General features: G+C 41.6%; 1 protein-coding gene across 3 annotated transcripts in view; it reads left to right on the top strand.

Annotated features, from left to right (window-relative positions):
- The window catches only part of LOC122540344 (segment polarity protein dishevelled homolog DVL-1-like), a 129,756-nt gene that overhangs the window by 16,556 nt on the left and 87,877 nt on the right, over positions 1 to 25,323 (top strand). Inside the window, exons 2-3 of one of the 3 annotated variants that reach the window (XM_043675923.2) lie at positions 16,645 to 16,830; positions 20,124 to 20,193. In XM_043675923.2, coding sequence (XP_043531858.1) covers positions 16,721 to 16,830; positions 20,124 to 20,193 — 180 coding nt within the window. In that variant the 5' untranslated portion in view covers positions 16,645 to 16,720. Of the gene's footprint in view, positions 1 to 16,644; positions 16,841 to 20,123; positions 20,194 to 25,323 lie in introns of all 3 variants that reach the window. The other 2 variants (XM_087980444.1, XM_043675922.2) reach the window with 2 other exon arrangements.

Genomic DNA, 25,323 nt, shown 5'->3' with positions numbered 1-25,323 from the left:
ATGAGGGCCTTTGCAAGTTAGTGTTGAAATGCTGTCCCAAGAAATTTATTGAAATGATTTGACAGCTCTGTGAAAGTATGCTTACGCATGTCTTGGAGGATGATGAGTCTTTTGACCCATTCCCAGTCAGTAATGGAATTAAACAGGACTGCATGTTAGAGCCAACCTTCAGCAGGTTCTATTCTGCCATGCTATCCAGTGCCTCCAATGGTGATGATCCTGGCATTGAAATCAGATATCACATGGATGGAAATGTGATCATGCTGCGGCAACACCAGACAAAGACTAAGGTCATCAAGGAAACCCTTCATTATTTACCGATGACTGTGTATCAGCTGTCAGTTCAGAGCTGGGAATGCAAAGTAGCTTGGACTGATTATACATTGCATGCAACAACTTCAATCTTATGATCAGTGTGAGAAAATTGAAGAAATGCACCAGCCTACTTGAGAAAAGTGTATCTATAGACCAGGGTTTCTGTCTATGACCAGAACCAGTTCACTTTGTTTCAGCAGTACACTTTCTCAATTTGTCCATGTTGTCAGATGAGACCCTTGCAAGGATTGCCAAAGTAAGTATAACCTCCGGATCGTGAACATCTGTCTGGGAATGAAAAGGAATAAGTATCTTATCCGTGCTGAAAGCCTATAAGCATAATAGCCCAGTCCACTTTTCTCCATACACACGAGACTTGAACCATGTACCAGCATCATACCATGAAGTTCAAACATTTTCATTTGAGCTGCCTTTTAGATGACCAGTCGGAATACCAGACAGAGAAGATGGTTACCTGAGCTGGCATCCAGAATATTGAGACAAGATACAGCTGAGTTGGGCTGGTGATAAAGTCAGAATGCAACTGTTTACTAAAACGAATCATCTTTGGAGAATTTGAAACTGGGGTCTGCTCTCATAGTGATTGAAGAAACAGCACAAAGGCACTCAGACTCTGTACACCGGGAAAAGCTCATCCAGTAATGCTGCACCTGGCACAACCAAAGAAAAAAATAGTGTGGCCTCCTTCAAAAGCCGGTTTATGTCCGAGGCAGAGAGGAAATGCAAACAGAGGAACTCTCAACCGGCAACTCATTCAAACCCAAATCCTATTTACAATAGAACCTAAATTAAAAAAACAAAAGAACCGCAGATGCTGGAAATCAGAAACCAAAAACAGAAATCGCTGGTAAAAGTCTGCAGGTCTGGCAGCATCTATGTAAAAAAATTAGTTAACGTTTTGGGTTCGGTGACACTTATTCTGACAGATCTGACATTTTCCAGCAATTTCTCTTTTTGGTTGCAAATAGAACCTTCTAATTGCAGATTAGCAGTCAAAAACTTGCTGTGGAACTCTAGCAAACAGTCCAAAGAATGAATCCGGATTAGTGGTGCTGGAAAAGCACAGCAGTTCAGGCAGCATCCGAGGAGCAGTAAAATCGACGTTTCGGGCAAAAGCCCTTCATCGGGTATTCCTGATGAAGGGCTTTTGCCCGAAACGCCGATTTTACTGCTCCTCGGATGCTGCCTGAACTGCTGTGCTTTTCCAGCACCACTAATCCAGAATCTGGTTTCCAGTATCTGCAGTCATTGTTTTTACCTAGTCCAAAGAATGAGCATGGTCATCTTTGCCTCAAAGGCTGACCGAGAAAACAACAGCTTTTATTTGGCCTGTGTTGTGACATCCTAACTATTACCTTGTACAGACAATTTTTTCTGAAATTGTATCCTTGTAACCCCATTTCTGATGTCAGCTTGAGAATTGGATGGAATTCCACTTGCTCCCTTTTTATCAGTTCCCATGTGATTCTAATTAAGATGTAAAGTGTCAACATTGGGTAGAGCTCTTCTGGTGCAGTGGTAGTGCCCCTAACTATGAATCAGGAGGCCCAGATTTAAGTCTCTTCTGCCCCAGAGATGTCATAACATCCCTGACTTCTTGATTAGAAAGTATCCTTAATGGTGGGCATGGGAGACAAATGTAATCACATGCAATTATTGGTGAAGCTTACTTTCAGCTGATGCAATAAGTACATCCAAGCTACAAAGAACATCCTGCAAGATGGGTAAGGCTTTGCATCATGGCCACAACTCTCCTTTCCAACTCCATTACCATTCACATATGATTCATTGAGAATATAAAGGTAGGATTAGTGATTTTCTTAAAATTGCAGTGAAAACACAATGAGTCAAATTCAGATAACCCAAAACTCTGGTTGTAATACAGTTGCCTGCTATTCTCACTGGTAGAGAAGGAAATCCAATTGAAGAATGCCCACGATACACAAATGTTTCATCTGGTAACTCTGGTTCAGCCAAAATTACACATGCTTGTCAAATGATTACACCAACCAATTGGAGTGAAGATGGGCCATGCCAGAGCATTAAATCATGGGAAAATCACCATTTGACATCAAGGTTTCTCTGTTAAAGAGTGTTCAGTCCCTGCAAATATGGCTAAATCTTTGAGAAAATTAAGTGCTATTGATGGGAGACCAAACAAAGTTTATACAGCAAGTGAGAAACCATGGTGTGAAATGAAAGCCGACATAACTAAAGCAGTGGAAGATTTCACCATCAACCATTCAATCATTTTTCAAACATTCTGAAGCATAAGACAAACATCTTAAAACAGTTTGACAGCAGACATTCTCTCTAGCAAGGAAGAGAAGGGGAACAGCTGCCTATCCCAACATTGAAGAAACTTTGCTGAAGTCTTTCAAGGAAGCTTGAGTGATGAATGTGCCCATCTCTAGCCTAATTCTCAGGGAAAAGCATGTTGTCTTGGCAAAAAGACTGGCCCACATGGAGTTCACCTGAATGATGGATGACTCAAAGGGTCTTTGTCAAGAAATGAACATGGATCAAGAGATAGTTAAAACACTGCTAAAACATCTTTTATCAAATTGCTCAAGTTATTGAGGTAATCAGTAAGCAGAAGTACAAAGCAACTGTCTAGATACCAATGTTACTATGAGGGAGGTGTGGAAGATGGTGACAGAAGCTTCAATTGACTGTTTTCACCATGCTGAGTTCAACTTGGCTACAACTGCGCATAATGCCAAAAATACAGAGAGGTAGGGTGAGCCCAACCAACTTGACGAAGTCCTTTTTTGCTGCAGGAAGCCAGTATGGAAATTTCAGCAAAGGCACCCATGAAAGTGTCTGCTGTAGTGGATGACACCATACTCTGTACTGTTAAGGCAATTGTGAATTCAAAGGCAGTAGAAACGCTCTAGGATTTCCCTGTGCAGTACATAGACACAGAAAACATGCTTGATTGCATTGATGACATGCAGGCTCATCTGCAGGCAGCATGTAAAGCAAAAAAGCAATTAGTTTTCCAGAGCCAATCCCTAGCTTATTTTCAATAACTTTTATTGTATAATGTTTGAGCAAATTGGAAAATAAATACATTTTCCACTATTTACTATATCAGTATTTTCACTTTTTTAATAAGATAGATAAAACATAGGAGCAGCATTCAGCCAGTCTGCTCCGCCATTCAATCATACTGATGTTTTTTCAACTAATCAAAAACCTATCTGTCTCTGTCTTAAAAACACTCAATGCCTTGGCCTCCACAGCCTCCTGCAGCAAAGCATTCCACCTATTCACTTCCCTCTGGCTGATGAAATTCCTCCTCATCTCAGTTTTAACATGTTGTGCTTTCATTCAGAGGTTGTGTCCTTAAGCCCTAGTCTCTCATACTAGTGGAAACATCTTCTCCGTGCTCATTGTATCCAGGCCTCTTGGTATTCTGAAAGTTTCACAGAGATGCCCCCCCCCAACCTATACTTCTAAACTCTATTGAGCACAGACCCTGAGTCCTCAACTGCTCCTCCTGTGATAAACCCTTAATCCCTGGGATTATGCTCGTAAATCTCCTCTGAATCCCCTCCAAAACCAGCATATCCTTCCTTAGGTATGGGCTCAAAACTGATCACAGTATTCTAATTGTGGTCTGACCAGAGCCTTAGTCAAAAAGTGTGGTGCTGGAAAAGCACGGTCGGTCAGACAGCATCTGAGGAGCAGGAGAGTTGACGTTTTGAGCGTAAGCCTGTTGAAGGGCTTATGCCTGAAACGTAGACTCTCCTCGGAAGCTGCCTGACCAGCTGTGCTTTTCCAGCACCACGCTTTTTGACTGTGATCTCCAGCATTTGCAGTCCTCACTTTCTCCTGAGCAGAACGTTATAGAGCCTCAGCATTATATTTCTGCTCTTGTATTCTAGCCCTCTTGAAATGAATGCATTTGCCTTTGTAACTACCAAATGAACCTGTATGTTAATGTTGAGAATCCTGATCTAAGACTCCCAAGTCCCTTGGTGTTTCAGATTTCTGAACCCTTTCCTCATTTAGAAGATAACCTATGCCTCTATTCTTCCGAATAAAGTGTGTAACCTCACAATTTGTCACATTGTATTCAATTTGCCACTTTGCCCATGCTCCTAGCTGGTCCAAGTCCTTCTGCAGCCTCCATGTCTCCTCAACACCTCCTGTCCCTCCAGCTATCTTTGTGTCATTTGCAAACTTAGCACAAATACCCCTTTGTCCAGATCATTAATAATTAATGCGGATAGTTGTGATCCCAACACTTATCCCTGCGGAGCTCCAAAAATCACTGGCTGCCATCCTGAAAAAAGACCCTTTTATCCCCACCCTCTGCCTTGTACCAGTTAGCCAATCTTATCCATGCTATAACCTTTCCCTTAACACCATGGGCTCTTACCTTAGTCAGCATTTTTCTGTGCAGCACCTTGTCAAAGGCTTTCTGGAAATCCAAATAAATCACGTCTACTGGGTCTTCTTTGCCGAACTTGCTTGTTATGTCCTCGAGTTCTAACAAGTTTGCTAGGCATATTTGATAGTGTATCTGAAGGCAAATCAGGTTACATAGGGACTCCCTTGAATATCTTGAACTGCCACTTAACACAAATTTGTGGGTAGTCCTCCTATGTTTTGACTTATTGTGATTTTGCTGTAAATATAATTTGTAGGTATCAGATATTACATTGGTGTTATTATCTTTCATGGATATTATCATTGTCTTTGTTGGGACTAACTTAAGAGCTCAATGTTTTGGCATGCCTTATCATTGTCATGCATTAGTGGTCACAGAGTGGTTAGGGATAAGTTCTTGTAGAAAAGCTGTGTGTTTGTATTCACTTATTATTGAATGTCAATGTCACTGTCCAGTTTTGTACTTGCCAGTCTCTGGGAAATGACTGAACCTGCTGGCTCACCTAACCCTCCCTATGTGCAACAAAGGCACTGCGGAGTGTAAGCACATAGTTCTTTGAAAGTGGCGTCACAGGTAGACGGTGGTGAAGAAGTCATTTAGTATGCTGGCCTTCGTCGGTCAAGGCATTGAGTATAGGAGTTGGGATGTTTTGTTGCAGTTGTTCAAGTTGTTGGTGAGGCTGCACTTGGAGTATTGTGTACAGTTTTGGGTCACCCTGTTATAGGAAAGACTTAGTTAAACTGGAAAGAATGCAAATTAAGAGTGCATGGACCAGTTTGGCCTGAATGGCCTGTTTCCCATGTTGTATTACTCTATGATTCTGTGTGCATTGTAAAAAAAAAAGACTTACAGGTTCCATGCAATTCCTTCTATAGTGTCTTCCATTTAGCTAGGGTGGAAATAGCTTGCTTTTTGTCAGCCAGAGGAGACATAATGAGGAGGAAGGAAACTGCAAACATTGGTGAATGAAATGCTTGAGTACTGGGCACCCAATCAGAGAGAGAGTTAAGAAGTATTAGAATGTCGTGCAAGAATTCCAGAGGTGTTTATCACTGGGGGATTGGTTGCTGGTGGGATGGAGGACAGGAATTGTAACAGGTTGGCAAATTTGCTTGTTGTGTTAGTCGTTTGAGAAGGTTTGGAAGTATTGTCTCCCATGTAGTTTGAAATTGGCTGTAGTATGCACTGGGGTGAGGATTTTGGAAGCACCAAGAGGGCACAGCTGTAAGGTTTTGGGTAACTGTGGCCTCTGAAAAATGGAGAGGACAGGCCAAAGAGCATAACATTTTTTAAAAAGTGTTAGTGAATGCAGGATATCACTGGCAAAACCCAGGATCAGTTGCTACATCTACTTTTGTTGCTCAAAATTATGGAGAAGGCAAAACAAGCAGTAAGTGGAGGTGAAGAGGGCACGAATAGTTTCACAATGAAGCTGTGTTCAAATTGTTTCAGATTCATTTCCTCCAGTTAAAATTTAAGATCTAGCTTCCTGTGAATGAAAATCTAATTGATGGATCACTCTGGGAAGGGTTGGCACTTGTGTAGGGAGATGAAATGGCCAGGGAACCATTACATTGGTACACAGACGATTCAGATCAAATTGAAAATGGAGCAATTACAGCAGCAGTTGGGGTTTGTCTTAGGGAAATGGTGTTTCAGAGAATGTAAAAGCTCTGGATTGTATTTTAAATTGACGTGTGCAATTAAATGATGTAAGTGTGCAAAGAAAAAAACATCATTTGTAACCATAACGATGGAGAGAAGCTTCCTAAAGAAAGATCATAGACCGAGATTGGAATACTGAGCCCACAGTATCAATTATAGATGATATTTCATGCAAAAATAGAGGGCTGGCAATGACTGCCCTGATTGGAGATTGGGGACACAGCATTTTATTGACTTGCATCTTTGTTTTACTATTTTAACCTGATCTCCCATCTCTCCCTAATCTTAACCTGATTGTTAATTTGTTTATGACGTTACAGTCTTGGGTGAGATTTGAGAGTGTAGCATACTGTGTTATGGCTGCAATTATCGGGCCGCATTTCATGTATTTGCCAATTTTTTGTGGTTGGTTGGCGGTATCAGGCTGTTCAGTCAGATTGGACTCATAACCTAACTGGATTCGTGTTTGTGAATACCCTTTTTTGAAGTTCAGAGAGAGTCTTTATGGAACACTAGCCTGGCATTTTCATATAAGATGGCAATCTGCTGCCTTGAACACCTCTATGCTTTTGTGTTCCTTTCGGATAATTCTTTTTGTCTTCTGCTCTCCACTTGCAATTTTCAGTCCCTAATGTTCTTGTATATAATGTGTAGGTTCAGATTTTAGAAATACTCTTAATGTTTTTTGAAAACCACATTTTCAGTGACCATTCTTGCTGATTCAAATCTGTGTTACTCAGAAACAGCTTGTAAAGCTTGCAGTGAAAGGAGTCACGACCACAGTCCAGATGGCTGAAATATCATTTTACTTCTGAAAAAATATTTCAGAACCAACTTCTTCCCTTTTTTTTTCTTTGATTCTCAAGGGACTGTAACTGCGAGAGAAAATAACAGCAGCTTGCATTTGGAATGCTTTTTATGGTGTTAAATGTCCCAGGGTGCTTCACAGGAGCAATTATCAAACAAAAATTGATACCCTACCACACGGATATGTTAGGAGAGGTGACTAAAGTTGTTCTTTCGCTCATTCATAAAAAGGCCAGTATATTATTCCTATCTCTAATTGCACTTCCTAAAAGCAACTGAATGATTTACTTGGCCTCTTCAGAGGATATTTAAGATTTAATCAAAGATTTAACCATATTGCTGATGGTCTGGAGACCATGTAGGTGAACGTAGATTTCCTTCTCCAAAAGAGGTTGGTGAATCACATGCCTTATTGTGGCAGTCTCGTAGTTTCATAGTCACTGTTACTGATGCTAGTTTTTTACTCCTGATTTTACTTAACTAATTGAATTTAAATTCCCTACTTACCATGGTCCCATTTGCACTTGTGCATCCTGATTATCCTCTCAAGCCTTTGAATCAGAATCTAGCCATATAGTCACCATACGAAAATACATCAAATACAGGTCGTTCTGCTGCAACGCACATTTTGTTAACGCAAATTTGCTGTAATGTGATTGACAAATTGGAGACACTGTTTCCCGAGAGCGAACTTTTAAAATGTGTGTTGGCTGTAATGTGATTAACCACCAACACTTCAAGCGCTGTTTCTGAAGTGCATTTTTATTTAACATGGGGTTGCACAAGAACGTAACCATCGCGTTATAGAACTGCTTGTGAATATATTTTGAGGAATGTCTTAAAGGAGGAATGCGAGAGGGAGAGAGATGGAGAGTTTTATGGAGGGGATTCTAGAGTTTGGGTCTGAGACACCTGATAGTAGAACTTTGATAAATTGTTAATCAACTTTGATAAAGGTAGAAGGTACTAGAATTTGAGGAATGCAGAGATATCAGAGGTGTAGGGCTGCAGGAGGTAATCAGTAGGGAGGGGTAAGACCAATGAAGGATTGAAACTAAGGATTTACAAGCAAGAGTTGGTAATTTGCACTCTGTCATTTAATATAATTAAGGCCGATCTGATTGGTGTTCAAGTCCACTTCCTTGCTTCCCCTTAAAACTCTCTTCAGTTCCCACCTGAAGTGGATGAGTGGGGTTTGGGCCAATCTGTGGCTGAGATAACCTCCATCCCGATGTGTCTGCCACTGCCCTACTTTGCACAACAGGTCAGGAATTCTTCAGAGGAGGGATTAAACCCAGATTCCAAAAAAGCATGACAGTGTACGCTTAAGACACACAAATCTGCAATAAAGATAGAATGTTCCAGAAATAAGGCAACTCTATCAGTTTATGGAAAAAGCAAAGGCATGCTTTGGTTGTAGCCCCTTATCAAAATGCCCATCACATACTGAAGAGCAACTATAAATTGGGAATAAATATTGCCTTGTCAGTGACGTGTGTGTGTGTGTACATACAATTTAAATTGTGACACAACTGAATTTGAGTTAGTCTTCGACTATCTTTTGAACAACAGAACTTTGGAAAATACGAACTTGATGATCTGACAGAAATTCAGTTGTCATAATGAAATGGACCAGATAATGCTAGCTGAGCTGGATCTGCATATTTAAAGAGACCCTTGTCGACTTACAGACAGATTCTTTCCGAAATTTAAATTCACAGTGGATCAGTTCAAAGAGGGAAAGTGATTGATCAGTGATAAGTTGTCCATTTATTGAGTCATATAGCTTACAAACAGACCCTTCGGTCCAACTCGTCCATGCAGACCTTTCTGCCAAGAGAAGTTCATTTTCAGTATTTCAGCAGAGATAGCTTCTTCTGCACTGTGCCTAACAAATCTTACCCCTAACGGTCGCATCTCTAGTGTTGGTGCCTAGCAAATTTTTCTTTGTTTTTATGTGGGATGTGAGTGTCGCTGGCAAGGACAGAATTTGTTGCCCATCCCTAATTGCCCTGAACTCAATGGTTTGAGTGACCATTTCAAAGAGCAATTAAGAGTTGACCACAATATGTAGGTCAGACTGGGTAGGCATGGCAGATTTCCTTCCCTAAAGGACATGAGTGAACCAGATGGATTTTTACAACAATCAAAGACAGTTGTCTGGTTGTTTTATATTCCAGATTTATTAATTAAATTTAAAATTCACTGGTTGCAGGGGTGAGATTTGGACTCTAAAAGCAAAGTTCCATAAAAGCAAAAGACAGGGGTGCTGGAAATCTGAAATGGAAAGAGGAAATGCTAGAGAAATGTAGTAGGTTTAGCAACATCTGTGGAGAGAGAAACAGAGTTAATGTTGCAAACCAGAGATGACTCTTCAACAGTGAAGTTCTACTTCTGAAGGAGAGCCAAATTGGACTCTAACATTAACTCTGTTTCTCCCTCAATAAATGTAGCTAGACCTGCTCAGTTCTTCCAGAATTTTATCTTTTTATTGCAGAATAGTAAGTTGGGCCTCTGACTAGTCTAATTACATCACCACTGTCTTAGTGTGGAAGCAGCACACTGCACCTTTTCAAAATAATGTGAAGGGTGACTAACAGAAGGTTTTGAAACTGCTAACTCAAATAATTTAATAATGAACCCCCACATTGCCACTAGCTTTCTAGAGGTGCTTATCGTTATTGGATGCTGGAGGGGCAGTAATAACTTAGCAACTGGTGATGGAACTATTTGTTCCTAATGTAGCACAGATCAAATGCAGAACATATTATGCCCAGTATTGGGAAAACATCCTCTCACACAGCACTAACTTGATCTTTCCACTCCCTAAGATTGCCAGGCAAATGCTAATTAGTGTAGCTGTGGTGCAGTTTTCTTTGCTGTGCTGAGACTGTGTTGGAAATATGCAGTCTCATTGGAAGAGGATACTCCCTGCTGTGTGTAGCAGCTGTCTGCTGAATTTAAAATTGCTCCCTGTACAATTTCCATTTCCTTCTACGCAATGCATTAAGTAATTGTGCTCTGACTAGAAAAACAAATTACGTTTGCATTAGTTTCATTGGCTAGTATACCACAGTCAGAAGCTATTAACCAGGAGAGTTTATAATTTCTGTGCCTTGCAATGTGCACTTTGACTCCTGCTTGGTTATATGTTAACCAGTAACCAGCCATACCAGTGAGATCAGTTTGCTTTACTGATAGCAGGGGTTATTTTGGTTTTGGACGTCAAGGTGAAGGGTTGAGGTCTATAGTTCAGGACACCAAAGGGTGCCTGACACCTCCCAAGACAGCTCTCAAATGACAGATAACTCTGAAGTGCAGTTCCTGTTATGAAGGCAAATGGGACTATCATTTTGGAAACAGCAGTATCCCATAAACCACAGTGTGATCAGCAACCAATAAATATTATTTCTATATAGTGTCAACATGGACTGGATTTATTGCCCGTCTCTAATTTCCTCAAGAAAATGGTGATGGGTTACAAAAGGATATTAAGAGGAAGGAACAACAGGCAATGTGATCTCAAGCCATTGTGAGTTGGAGAAGGTGTCTTTCTTATTGCTTTTATACTTTTCGCTGATAAGCTTGGAGTACTGGCAGGTGCTATTAAAGTAACCTTAGTGACTAACAGCAGTGTCCGCTGTACTTGTGTTGATGGGAGAAGGGAGATATTGTAAACCAATCTTGTGAAATCTCTTTCCTGGAAGGTCGCAAGCTTCAGTGTCATTGACTTAATTCTCATCAAGTGATGAGTGTTCCATCATACAGCTCTCTTGAGCTTGATGTAGGTTTTGCCTTCTGCAGGGCATTTTACTTGAGATAGCAATGCTTATGGTTTCCCTTGTAACATAAGAAACTAGGTTTGGACAATGTATTGAAGAGTCCCAACAGACATTTATTACATACAAACATCATGTTCACAGGTGCATAAATGTCTGAGATAACATCAAGCTGTTATATTGTGACAGAACAGCATTAACCACATGCTTCCAATAGTGTAGATGCTTGGAGTGATCCAAGTTAAGATGGAGTATGTGATCTTTATAAAGACCTGGGTTACATGCTGTGGTAAAGTTATGATATAATAAGCATGTCTTTTAAGGCTTTCTGCTCATGGGACACACACAATAGAATGATGGATACAAATAGGCCTTAAGTAATCAGGGCATGAATAATCTGTGCAATAACCAATCTTTTTCATCTGTTCATGCAGCAAAGGTGTTGAGAGTTTCGCTTTCTTTTGATCAGTTATTACTCCAACCCTGGAGGGCTCTCATTCCACCTCTGTTGTTTTCAGCTTTCCTAGGGTTACTTGGTGATGTACACCATCAAACACTGCTGTGATCTTGAAGACAACTGCTGTCATCTCTCTTAGCATTTAGTGCTTGCTTTAATGCATGAATGATGTGATACTTCAGTGAGCAATGGGACCTGACTGAGCTCAGTAGCTTGTCCCAAAACATCTCTGTCCAGATGCACTGGAAAGACAGAACTAAATAGATCTAAACAAAATAGTGATTTGTGGTGTAAATAGTTGTGTCTCTCTTGAATGTGGTGGCCATTTACAGGGAGTTGTTTGACTTGGTAATCAATTAAAGCTATAATGAGAACTCGCTAGAAATATTTATCATAATATAATCCCTTAAAACTTGTTACTGGGAACGAGTGATTGTCTCCCTTGTGTGTTTGCAATGCTTTTATCCTTTTAAGTATTCTTTGGGAATACTATGTACTACCTGCAGCCTAACTAGGAGAAGGAAATATGGAATGGAGGTACTAATCTATGTATCCTGTCAGTAGCTCTTTAGCTCATAAATAGCTCCATGTATGTACTACATTGAGGGATAGAGTGAGGGTGGAATGGCTTGGCGATGAACTAATTGAGCAAAAGGGATTTGGGGAATGTAAGTAAAATAGCTAGTTTTATCACTGTCGTCTTCAATCATTATTCAAACATCATGCAGTTTTCTAAAGCCTGATGGTGTTCAATTAAAGAATATGAATGATCTAGGTTACCCAGTAGATGAAGTGAGAATTTCTGTTGAGCTCTGCCCTCAATACAGAAAAAGGGTGAAAACAGATCTGGCTGTTTCACTCTTAGTCGTTTTCACCTTTAACCAGTGTGTTCACTGCATGATTTCAGATTCATTTGCAACAGAGTGTGCTGGCATTAGGCATGTAATAAGGACTTAGTTAGAGAGAAGAAGAAATCATCTAGGGTTGCCACTCTTGATAAATCACCTTTGAAAAGTGCATGTATGTGATTGGCTACTGCATCCAGGCAGTAATGCCTCGAGGGGCATCCAAGCCCTCATTATCCAGACTCTGAGTGATGGATAAGTAATGGAGGCCAGCTGTATTCCATCAACTCCCTTGGTTTCAGATCTCCTCCTATCCGAACAAGCATCAGAACTGTCAGGAAAGGACCTAAGTCCAGTGAGAATCATACCTTTAGGAGAGAGGGTGGAAACAGTGCCCAGGAGATCTCAAGCAATATTCACTTTATACAGCCATTCCTATTCAGCAACTTACAGCTAACCCTCAAACAAAAGCCAAATATTACATATGCTGAAAATATGAGAATAAACCCAGTCTATCCAACCTTTCTCCACAGTTAAATTCCCCTCGTACCACAAAATGTCCTGGTAAATCTTTTCGGTACCCTCTCCAAAGCTTCCAAATCCTTCTGGTAGTGTGGTGACCAGAACTGTATGAAATATTCCAAGTGTAGCCTAACTAAAGCTCTACAAAGCTGCACCATAACATGCTTATCCTGAAACCCAATGCCCTTCCAATGAAAGCAAGCATACTATATGCCTTTTTTATTACCTTATCTACCTGTGCTACCACCTTCAGTGATCTGTGGACCTGCACACCCAGATCCCACTGCATATCAATATTCCGAAGGTTTCTACCATTCACTGTACTTGACCTTCCAAAATGCATCACCTCATATTTGTCTGGATTAAACTCCATCTACCATTTTTCTGCCCATACCTCCAACTGATCTATATCCTGCTGTATTCCCTTAACAATCTTCCTCACTATTGCAGGAAAATCAACGTTTCGGGCCAAAGCCCTTCATCAGGAATCGTTCGGGCAAAGGCCTGATGAAGGGCTTTTGCCCGAAACGTCGATTTTCCTGCTCCTCGGATGCTGCCTGACCTGCTGTGCTTTTCCAGCACCATTCTAATCTTGAATCTGATCTCCAGCATCTGCAGTCCTCAATTTTGCCTAATCCTCCTCACTATCTGCAACTCCACCAATCTTTGTATCACTCCTTTTATGAACAGGAACAGTTTCTGCCTATCTATTCCTTTTGGTCAGATCGTCTACCAATTCCACCAATTTATCTACGTCCTTCTGGAATTCTACCTTGTTTTCCTCACAGCTTACAATTCGTCCAAGTTTGGTATCATCTGCAAAATTTGAAATTGCCTCCACCGCACCAAGATCTGGATCAATAGCATGCATCAGGAAAAGCGAGAGTCCCAATACCGACCCCTGCGAAACTCCACTACAAACCTTCCTCCAACCTGAAAAAATATTCATTCATCATTGTTTTGTGTTTCTTATTACTCAGTCTATTTTGTATCTATGTTGCCACTAATGGATGGGCTGCCAATATTATGGGTACTGGGATATGGGTGGGCAGGAAGACAGTGGGATAGTCACCTGACATTTGATGTGGCTCCCACTGTGAAACCACATCCAGCTGGGATGCTATAAAATCCAGCTCCATATTTTGTCACTCCCAAATCCAAGAATACCTAGATTGTCATGTCACCCTTCTACTGTGCCCCCTGCGATCTATAAACTCATACACTGCAAATCAAATCTAGGACTTTGTGAACATTATGATCCACTGTGCCATTGCATTATTTGTATTATCTCTGCTGTAAATGCAGCTGTTCTTTGCTTCAGTGGATGCTATCCAGATACAGCAAACAAATCCCAAAAAGGTTATCAAAGTGGCTTGTGAAATGTTGGCATTTATCTCTAAAGGGCTGAAATACGAAGTGGGGAAGTAAACAGTGCATTGGCCAGATCCATTCTGAAGTGCTGCTTTTAAGCACCAAGCCCCAGTCACCGTGCATCCTTGAGGGGAACAATGAACAACTACAGTTTCTAAGTATGTTAAGTATTTAGCTGGAATTAGGAATCCCCTGTGGGTTTATGTAAGCAACTCAGTGGTTAAAGTTGCCTTTAATTTGCTTCAAGAAGAAAACTAAAAACTGTTGTATTCTGGTTGCAAAAGCTCAGCATGATGCGCCCACGTGCAAATTGTTTAAATTGTCAGTGTTACAGACTGAGAGGAGAATGCCACAGCTAGTCCAGTCTTGGCCTTGGGCCAATCTCCTGGACGTTTAGAGAGAAAAAACATGATGTTTGCTATGTGAATAGATCTGCCACAACTAATACATTTAACTGTCCTTTAAATCCTTGGAGAGTAGCGTAGTGGTAGTATTTATAGGGATGTGTGGGGAAAGGTGGGGCTTAGGGAGGAGGGCTGAATATGCTTTCCAGAGAAAACAGTTGAAAATTGTGAAAGTGATGTTTGGCATCATATCCCAAAATTCTGGGTTCATTCTAGAAGGAATGTGGTGCATTTGTCTGCACCTTCTCCTCTCCATTTGCTGTGCTAGCCTAATAAGTTCAGAGATTTCAGCACTGTTTCTTTTAATTGAACTTGATACATGGCTTCCTGTAGTGACAACGAATATCTCTGTACTATCATTCACTGGGATATCAGGGGTTGATAGTGGCTAAGAGACAAGGTGAAGGTGATAGTCTTTGACATCTAGGCACCAGGTATGACATTAAGGAGCCCTGACAAATTTCAGGTCAGTTTGCATTAATGAGAAATGCATTGGAGTGCACAAAGGAAAATTGGTTTTGGTTGTTGGAGGCCAATTATCTCAACCTCAGACCATTGTTGCAGGAGTTCCTCACAGCAGAGTATTAGTTGCATTGATCTTCGGCTGTTTCATCAATGGTCTTCCATCATAAGATCAGAACTGGGGATGTTCACTGATTATAGTGTTCAATACCATTTGCAGTTCCTCAGATGCTGAAGTTATTACAAATCATTGGTTTGGCCTCAACTGAAGTATTGTGTCCAATTGTATACCATGTTTTATGACTGATGTGACTGCGTTTGGAGAGGATGCAGAACGGATTTCTAAGTATTGCTCTGGGGATGAAAGACCTCCCACAATACTTTTAGGAGAGGAGCCCTAGTCCTTGTAGGTAGTAGAGATAGTGGATTTGAAAGGAGCTGTTGGAGAAGTCTTAGTGAATTACTGCAGTGCATCTTGTAGGTGGTGTACACTGCTGCCAATGTGTCAGTGATGAAGGAAGTGAATGTTAAAGGTGGTCAATGGAGTGTCTGTCAAGCAGGCTGCTTTATCCTGAATGATCTGGAGCTGCAGTCATCTAGGCAAGTCATATTTCTGATTTCTAGATGGTGACCAGATATTGGAGAGTCAGGAAGTGAATTACTTGCCTCTGACTGTTCTTGTAGCCACAGTATTTATATGGCTGGTTCTGTTCAGTTTCTGGTTAGTGGTGATCCTCAGGATATCAGTAGTAGGGGATTCAGCGATGATAATATCTTTGAATGCCATAGGGCAGTGGTGTGATTACCTTTTTGATGGAGCTGATCATTGTCTAGTACTTGTGTTGCATAATTTTACTTGCCATTTAACCCAAGCCTGAATGTTGTAGAGGTCTGGCTGCATGCAGATATGGACTGCCTCAGTATCTGAAGAGTCATGAATAGTGCTGAACATTGTCCCATCCTCAACGAACATTCCCACTCTGACATTATGATGGAGAAAAAGATGTTGTGAAACTTGAAAGGGTTCAGAAAAGATTTATAAGGATGTTGCCAGGGTTGCAGGATTTGAGCTATAGGGAGAGGCTGAAAAGGCTGTTTTCCCTGGAGCATCAGAGGCTGAGGGGTGACCTTATAGAGGTTTACAAAATCATGAGGGGCATGGATGGTATAAATAGACAAAGTCTTTTCCCTGGGGTGGGGGAGTCCAGAACTAGAGGGCATAGGTTTAGGGTGAGAGGGGAAAGATATAAAAGAAATCTAAGGGGCAACTTTTTCACGCAGAGGGTGGTACGTGTATGGAATGAGCTGCCAGAGGAAGTGGTGGAGGCTGGTACAATTGCAACATGTAAAAGGCATTTGGATGGGTATATGAATAGGAAGGATTTGGAGGGATATGGGCCGGGGGCTGGCAGGTGAGACTAGATTGGGTTGGGATATCTGGTTGGTGTGGACGGGTTGGACTGAAGGATCTGTTTCCACGCTGTACATCTCTATGACTGGACCCAGCACACTGTCCCAAGGAACTCTTGCAGTGATGTTCTGAGGCTGAAGTGATTGACCTCTAACAACCAAAATCATTTTCCTTTGTGCTCAATAGGACTCCAACCATCAGAGAGATTTCCCCATGATTCCCAAGGGCTTCTTAATGTCGTACTCAAGCAAATGCTGTCTTGATGTCAAGGGCAATCACTCAAACTTCACCTTGGGGGTTCAGCTCTTATCTTCATGTTTGGACCGAGGCTTTAATGATGTCAGCAGCCAAGTGGCCCTTGTGGAATTCAAAGCAAGGATGAGTAAACATGTTATTTCTTTGCATGTGCTGCTTGTTAGCAATGTCGATGATCCCTTTATTGCACCTACCACACAGTGTGTTTAATTCTTATAATTAGCAACGGAACTGTGAGTTGACTCTCTAGTAATAATGAACAATATCTATTTAACACAATTAATATTATAACAACAAAATACACTATAAACTAACAATTTACACTATAAATCTAAGAGAGTGTGAGGACTACAGATGCTGGAGAGTCAGAGTCGAAAAGTATGTGGAAATCAACTATCTTGTGCTTTAACTTAACTCTGGATGATCATATACCACAGCACTAGATCTTGGCCTTGATCTATGTGGCAATGATTGTCTGGTTGTCTTCTCCCTGTGGTCCCATGGGTCTTCCCTTCACAGTGGTTGGTCTTGAGGTGAGGGAGGGTTGTGTTGCAGCGATTCTTATACTTAGTAGTTGTTCAAGCCCTTTGAGAGAGTTGTTAGTGTACTCCAATAGATCGATCAGGGCTCGATCATCCCAATCGTTTGGACCCAACCAGGCATTGACATGTTGATGGCAGGGTAGTCCTTGGGCATCCGTTCCTGGCGGAGTTAGGTGCACATAAGTCAGGTAGCCTTCACCAAATAAGGTTGTGAGGTGTCCCTATGTCTAGCAAACAATTCGAGGTTCCGATTGTCCTGGGTATGGCATTCAGGTTGATTATATTCAATTTAAATTCAAGTGCATATTCTATTGTCTGCAGCTGCTGTGTCAATTCCATACTCTGTGTGTAGCTGCAATCTGCCTATGTTCTGCAGCTTGTTTATTCGCATAAATCAAATCATCCGCCGACATTTCCGCCACCTCCAAAAAGACCCCACCACCAGGGATATATTTCCCTCCCCACCCCTTTCCGCCTTCCGCAAAGACCGTTCCCTCCGTGACTACCTGGTCAGGTCCACGCCCCCTACAACCCACCCTCCCATCCTGGCACCTTCCCCTGCCACCGCACGAACTGCAAAACCTGCGCCCACACCTCCTCCCTCAACTCCATCCAAGGCCCTAAAGGAGCCTTCCACATCCATCAGAGTTTTACCTGCACATCCACTAATATCATTTATTGTATCCGTTGCTCTCGATGCAGTCTTCTCTACATTGGGGAGACTGGACGCCTCCTAGCAGAGCGCTTTAGGGAACATCTCCGAGACACCCGCACCAATCAACCACACCGTCCTGTGGCCCAACATTTAAACTCCCCCTCCCACTCTGCTGAGGACATGGAGGTCCTGGGCCTCCTTCACCGTCGCTCTCTCACCACCAGACGCCTGGAGGAAGAACGCCTCATCTTCTGCCTCGGAACACTTCAACCCCAGGGCATCAATGTGGACTTCAACAGTTTCCCCATTTCCCCTTCCCCTTCCCCTTCCCCTACCTCATCCTAGTTCCAAACTTCCAGCTCAGCACTGTCCCCATGACTTGTCCTACCTGCCTATCTTTTCCACCTATCCACTCCACCCTCCCCCCCCCGACCTATCACCTTCATCCCCTCCCCCACTCACCTATTGTACTCTATGCTACTTTCTCCCCACCCCTACCCTCCTCTAGCTTATCTCTCCACGCTTCAGGCTCTCTGCCTTTATTCCTGATGAAGGGCTTTTGCCTGAAACGTCGATTTTACTGCTCCTCGAATGCTACCTGAACTTCTGTGCTCTTCCAGCACCACTAATCCAGAATATTAGCACAGTCAGTTTGGTTAAAGCTTGTCTCAGTTTCCCAGCATGCCTCATTTATTGTAAATTTTTCGTAAATCCATCACTGAATGGCCCATCCAGCCACCTCATCTGTCCCTATCCTGGCGACCGAAAGACAGTAATTGACTGGGTTAGAATTAACCTGCTTTTTCAGCGCAGGGAATACCTGTCAAGGGTTTGGCTAGTTCCGGAGAAAAAGTCTTCAGAGCTGTTGCTGGAATGTTGTCAGGGCCCATAACTTTGTAGTGGGGAATGTCTTTAGCTCTTCTTGATAGAACACACTGTGAATCAAATTGTTAAGAACTGGCATCAGGGTGTTGGGGACCTCAGGAAGAGGCTGATGTGGGACATCCATTTGGTGCTTATGACTGATTATTAATGCACATACTTCAACTTTGTTTTGTACTGATGCACTGGGCTCCTCCATTGGTGGGACATGGATATTTATGAAGCCTTTAATTGTTTAATTGTCTGTCACCATTTAGAACTGGATGGTGGCAGGTTTGTGGAGTTTAGATCTGATCCATTGATTGTAGAATTATTTAGCCCTGCCTTTCATAGTTTTGTATTTAAGTACTCCTGTGTTGTCGCTTCACCAGATTGTCACCTTTTTTTTGGTATACCTGGTGTTGCTCCTGTCATTCCCTCCTGCACTTTTCATTAAACCGGGTTTATTGCCAAGCTTGATGGTAATGGTAAAATGGTGGACATGCAAGGCCGTGAGATTACAGATCATAGTTGAATACAACTCTGTTGCTGCTGATACCCACAGTGTCTCATGGATATCTTGTTTTGAATTGCTAGAGCGGTTTGAAGTCTGTGCCATTTGCCACAGTGCTAGCCCCACAGAACATATTGGAAGGCATCCTCATGTGAAGTTAAGGCTTTGTCTGCAGAAGGACTGTGTGGTAGTCACTGCTACCAATTTAGTTGTGGATGGATGTATCTGCAGAAACATCTGAAATAGGTAGATTGAGAAGAAAAGGTCAAGTAGATATTTTCCTTGGTTCCCTCATCACCAGCTACAGACTCAGTCTAGCAGTTACATCCTTTGGATTCAGCCAGCTCAGACAGTCGTAGTGATACCGAGCCTCACTTGATACGGACATTGAAGTTCCCAGCTGGAGTACGTTTTGTGACCTTGCCTGTTCTTTATTGTACTGAGTCAACAAGAGATGTCTGTGGATAAAACTAATGAGCTCCACATTGTGACTTGGGTAACAGAAGACACCAGTGGATGAGACTGAATTCTGTCAGGAGGTTCCTGTGCCCAGGCTGTGTGAAATGCACAGTTTAGTACAGACTGCTGGTTGCTGATAGATGACATGCAGCTAATTGATGACATGCAGCTAATTAGTATTGTTAAAGGCAAGATATCATGTCATTTGTTGGCATGAGTCTCCAACCTCAGGAGGTTGTTAATTGAATTAAGGAGTTGGAATTGTACATCATTATGTTGATGGAACAGAGGGCTAATTTTTAACTATCATCCTTGGGACTCTGGCCTGCTTAATAAATATTAAGTGTCCTCGTTAATGTTGTCATTATTTTCATTGCAGGGTTGTGAAGGAAGAAATTTCAGATGACAATGCCAAGTTACCGTGTTTCAATGGGAGAGTGGTCTCATGGGTAAGTATGTGATATGGCAGAGGGAGTAAGTGGACAGGGAAGGAGTAATACATTCCTTTGACTTGTTAACCCAATGGAGGGTCCAGATGATTTCTTGGACTCAGAATATTCCTGGACCCAGGTTTTGTTAATGTCAGAAACAAAAGCAGGAGTTTCTGGAAATACTCAATAGGTCATGCATCATCAGCAGCTAATGTCTGGTGTGTGTAGTTCCTTTGTTTGGGAGGAACAATAATAAAAATATACCAAAGGCTGTGAATACACAGAGAGACCTTGGTTTCAAATACAAAACTATGGAGAGTAAGGGTATATTTAAATTAAGCTACAAAATGGAGGGCATTGTTTGAGTTTTATAATTTAGGTACAGAACACATGCGTAGATAAATAATAAATTTCTCTAAACATTGAATAGACCACAGTTATAAATTAAGTGCACCTTTAGCCTTCGTATTATAGCAAATACATTAAAACCATTGGGCAAAATACTTGGGTCTCACCAAAGTAGTGTGTGAGGTGGGCAGATCTTGGAAACAGTGATGCTGGCTAGTCACAGAATCAAACAGCATGGAAATAGACCCTTTGGTCCAACCAATCTATGTTGAGCACAGTCCCAAACTGAACTGGTCCCTTTTGCCTGCTCCTGACCCATATCCCTTCAAACTTTAGATATTCATGTACCTATCCAAATGCCTTTTAAATGTTTAATTGTAATTGCATCCACCATTTCCTCAGGAAGTTCATTCAGCATGCGAACGACCCTCTCTGTGTAAAACATTTACCTCTCAAGTATGCAAGTTTCCCAACCATGTTCTTGGTGTTCACCATTTTAGAGGAAGTGGGTTTGCAGCCTAGTAAGGTTTGCTGCCCCCACAAGGTGGAAAGCTAACCAGTATCATTAATAGCTTTGTCAGCAGCATTTAAAGGAGACCTACTGAGATTTCGCAGTTAGCTTCCAATTTATTGTTGCAATATGGGTGATGTGCACACTGGTCTCCATCCCAATGAATGACTGCTGACGTTACCATGCAGATATGTGTGCGCACACACTCATGGAGAATGGATGTCTTAAATTCTGCAGGGTGGTGCAGGTGATGGCAAACTAAGGGTTTTTTTTAAACTTAACCCAACTGATGTAAAAACTGACTACTTTTACACCCTGTCTTGGCCTGTTCCCTGTCTGGTCTGTTCTATTTATTCTTGGAAGTAAGACTTGTTGAGTGTAAAACTGGCAGTCAATCAAAATCTGCCCAAATCCCATTAGCTGGGTAAGGATATAACCCCCTCCTCACCATGAACCATGAATAGGAGGGCACATGTGGCTCTGTAGTAGCATCCCTACCTCTGAGCCAACTAGTCCAATGTCAAACTCCACCTGCTGTAGAGGTGTGTGACAAAACTTTTCAACAATTGATTGATTAGTAATATATGAACCATAAAGAGAGCTTTGAGCTGGTGGGACTGTTTCCACAGGCGCAGACAAAAGTAAGAAAAGGTTTTCTGTAGTGAAGTATTTCACCTGAATGTTAAACGAAAGCCTATTCTTTCAGGTTTTGCCATAAGTGACAAGGCTTCAATAATTTAGATAGCAAGGACAGACTGGTTTAGAGAAGTCTATACATGGTATTGTTGAAAATGGGCTTTCCCAACAGAGTGATTGAGGGAGGGTTGATTGTGACTTTTAAGGGAAAATTAGTATTTGTCCAGGGAAGGATACAGAGTGATGGGGAGAGGGTAAAGTTTAGTTTTGGATTGATCCATGTTATTGGGAGAGCACTAGACAATGGGGCTGGTTTTGCATTGATAGAAGGCTGGAGATGGATAGAAGTGGGTAGTGGAAATATTTTGAACTAAGAACTAAAGTTCAAGTCTTATTTAAAAGAGGGAACCACAAGAATGCAGTCACAACCACTGCAGAAAGGAGCTGTTCTCAGCAATGTTAAGGTTTTGACCATTGGCATCATTGCGGTTCCACTGATACCAGATTCCTGTCTCATTTTATGCCTCCAAGGATCAAGTAGCAAAGAGCATGTGCTGGAACAAGTAGCCTCCAAATGACTAAATCTGAAATGAAAACAGAAAATGTTGGAAATTCTCAGCAACTGAGGCAGCAGCTGTGGAGTGAGAAACATTTAGGATTTAAATCATTAACTCAGTTTCTGTCCATAGATACCACCTGACCTGCAGTGTATTTTCAGTATTTACTATTTCTATTTATCATACTGTTTTGTTGATGATTTGGCGGTGTTCATATGTTTAAAGCAGTATGTCAGATATCATCAAACCTGAGCTTTTATGCATAGCAACCAGGTGAAACATTTGAGCATTTTACCTTTTCCATACTTGAGATTAGGCTGCAGACAGAAACATAAATTTGTGATCTTTGCAGGTTCTCCACCCTGGACCATTTTACCCAGGTGGATTGGAGATAGTGTGGCAGCATGGTTACCAATCGACTTGCAACCGGTGCCTGATTTAAGTAGTTCAGGGCCTATTGCAGAGACTAGAATTTTCTAGTCAGCCTCTAGGTCTTAGGAAATAGTGGGGAACAGTGTAGCTCTCCAGATTAACTTCTGACAGCAGAGCACTCCAGATAAACTTATAGGCTGTCTTTGTTTGCATTTTGGCTTCACGTATAGCTACAGCTTACCTTCTGGTGGAATTACCCATCTCTACTGTTATGATGTCAGCTAGTTGATAAGATTAATCTTAAGATTTTAAATTTGAAGGAAGTTGGAGAGGATAACATCATTTTGAGGCACATCTCCTTACCTGCAAACACATCCTGCTGCTGCTTTGGAGCTGAGAGCCTCTGATTGACCCTCCAACATCAAGAGTCAATTCCCTGCTCACTGGCCAATTTGGGGAAAACCACTGATGAGTGATTGTTGCCCAAATGATGTAGGCTTTTAATTCCCACACTAGCCTGACAATGGGGTTCTGAAGCCTTGGCGAAAATCCTTCCCTTACTTTTGAGAGGGTTGAAAGGATCTTTGAGTTGCTGTTTTATTTTGACAGAGGCTCTTTGTTTAATAATGGGAGAGGATCATTGGTGTTTCAACAAAGCTTTAGTCTGTACTCCTCAGAGCTGATATGCTTCAATTCTGCCATCCCCTTTCTGCTTTCCCTCCATCCCGCACTCTGCTTCGCAAAATAAGAAGAGATTGCCATTCTATATTATTTGAAGATTGATAGGGTACTTTATTTGCAGTGCTGTTACTTTTTGTTGAAGGTATTGGATTTTGTGTGGATTGTGTTAGCAGATTGGATGTGAGTTTTGCTGTTCTAAGATTTCAGAATTGTTGCAGAAATGATCCCCATATGAATGAGGTGCAGTTGGGTGGGATTGAATGCAGGCCAATGTAGAACATAAATTAAGTCACTTACTATTTGGGCCAAATGATCTGTTTCTGTGCTGTAGATGCAATGTAAGTTCGCTCACAGACTAACTGTGCCAGAAGGCATTGAGTTTCTGTTGAGTTTTGCAGAAAGTCAAATGAGGAAATCTGTATTTCCATTTTATTATTATATGAAATGAAAGATGAGCTCTTTGAGTGAATGATATTTTCAGAACAAACTGGTCTGAGAAAAATCCAGAGAAAAGCTTCTAGTTTACCTCAGGTCAACTGCAACTTGGCAGAATATCATTTGTTTTTCTTTCAGATTTCCAGCATCCACAGTACTATGTTGTTGCATTGCTTCAATTAGTTGAACTGGTTTATTAGTGAAGCAGTGGCTTATCATTGCAGTTTTGCCCGTGAAATGGTGATAAGTTCAGCTGATGAAGGAATGTGATTGGTAGTGTAAAGAGCAGCTTCACCATAGCAAATGACAGTCTAGTGAGAAAATCGTTCAGCCATGCAAACTTCATTACTCCTTTTGAATAATAAAATAAAACAACAAACTGCGGATGCTGGAAACCTGAAACAAAAACAGAAATTGCTGGGGAATCTGAATGGATCTGGCAGCAGCTATGGAGAGAAAGCGGAGTTAATGTTTTGAGTCCGATGACTCTTCAGCGCTTAAGAACTGGAGAAGAGTTACTGGACTTGAAACATTAACTCTGCTTTCTCTCCTCAGATGTAGCCTGACCCTCTGAGGTCTCCAGCAATTTCTGATTTTGTTTGCACTTTTTAACCATCTATTTCTGCACTTCACAGCTTGTAGTATCCAAAATTCCATAAGTGTATATCAAGGTAATGTGCTGAGCTGGAGAATTAGCCTTCTTCCCAAAATCTCCAAATGCCATGCAACAAAAACATACTTCTGAATACTTTAGGGCCTGGGTATGTACATCTGTCACTGGAAATTAAGGATCGGCAATAAATCACTTATGAGCCCTTTCTGACCCTCACTTCTCTTTCCTCTCACTAATTCATGACTGTCAATTGAGTTGCTGTTACATTTCTTCTATTTGGAAAAAGGCAGTCGTCTGAGTGGAACTTTGACAAATATCACTAGTGGTGCGGTTGTACCTTATTGCCATCACATCATTTGTAGTGCATTCACACGAAAAAAAAGACAAGTGACCATAAGAGAGCAGTTGTCTGGAATGTCTGATGTCCCATTGAGGCAACTTACACAAGTTGACACTGCAGGCAAACCATTGCTCATTCTGGATTCAGACTCTTAATTTGTCAATTGAAAGTGTATCTTTCTATAGTTGCCTGGATCAATCCATTGAATACACTGAATATCTAATCAGGGCTCTTGGAGTGAAAATCAGATTCAAACTGCTGATCATTGGTCTCTTGCAGAAAACCACTAATATAGGCTGGGTAGACAGTGTATTTTTCTAATGTGCGTTCCTTTGATGCAGCTGTAACTGGCTAGACCAGCATTTATTGCCAATCCTTAATTGTTTAGGGGGCAGTTAGAAGTCAACCACATTGCTGAGAATTTGGAGTAACGTTCAGACGAGACCAACTAAGAAAGGGAGATTTCCTTCACTAAAGGATGCTAGTAAACCAGATGGGTTTTAACAGCACCTACAGTGGTTATATGGTTGCTTTTTGTTCAAACGTTTTCTTGAATTTAAGTTTCACCAGCTGCCATGGCAGAATGGTCCACCTGCCAAGTCCACCTGCATTACTAGTCCATTAACAATACCATTGTACAAGCACCTCCCCAATA

This window comes from Chiloscyllium plagiosum, unplaced genomic scaffold, assembly GCF_037043375.1.
Source record: "Chiloscyllium plagiosum isolate Xiang-an unplaced genomic scaffold, Cpla_swu_hap1 HiC_scaffold_37, whole genome shotgun sequence".
Taxonomy (NCBI): Eukaryota; Metazoa; Chordata; class Chondrichthyes; order Orectolobiformes; family Hemiscylliidae; genus Chiloscyllium; species Chiloscyllium plagiosum.
This window is presented reverse-complemented; position numbering and strand designations above follow the sequence as displayed.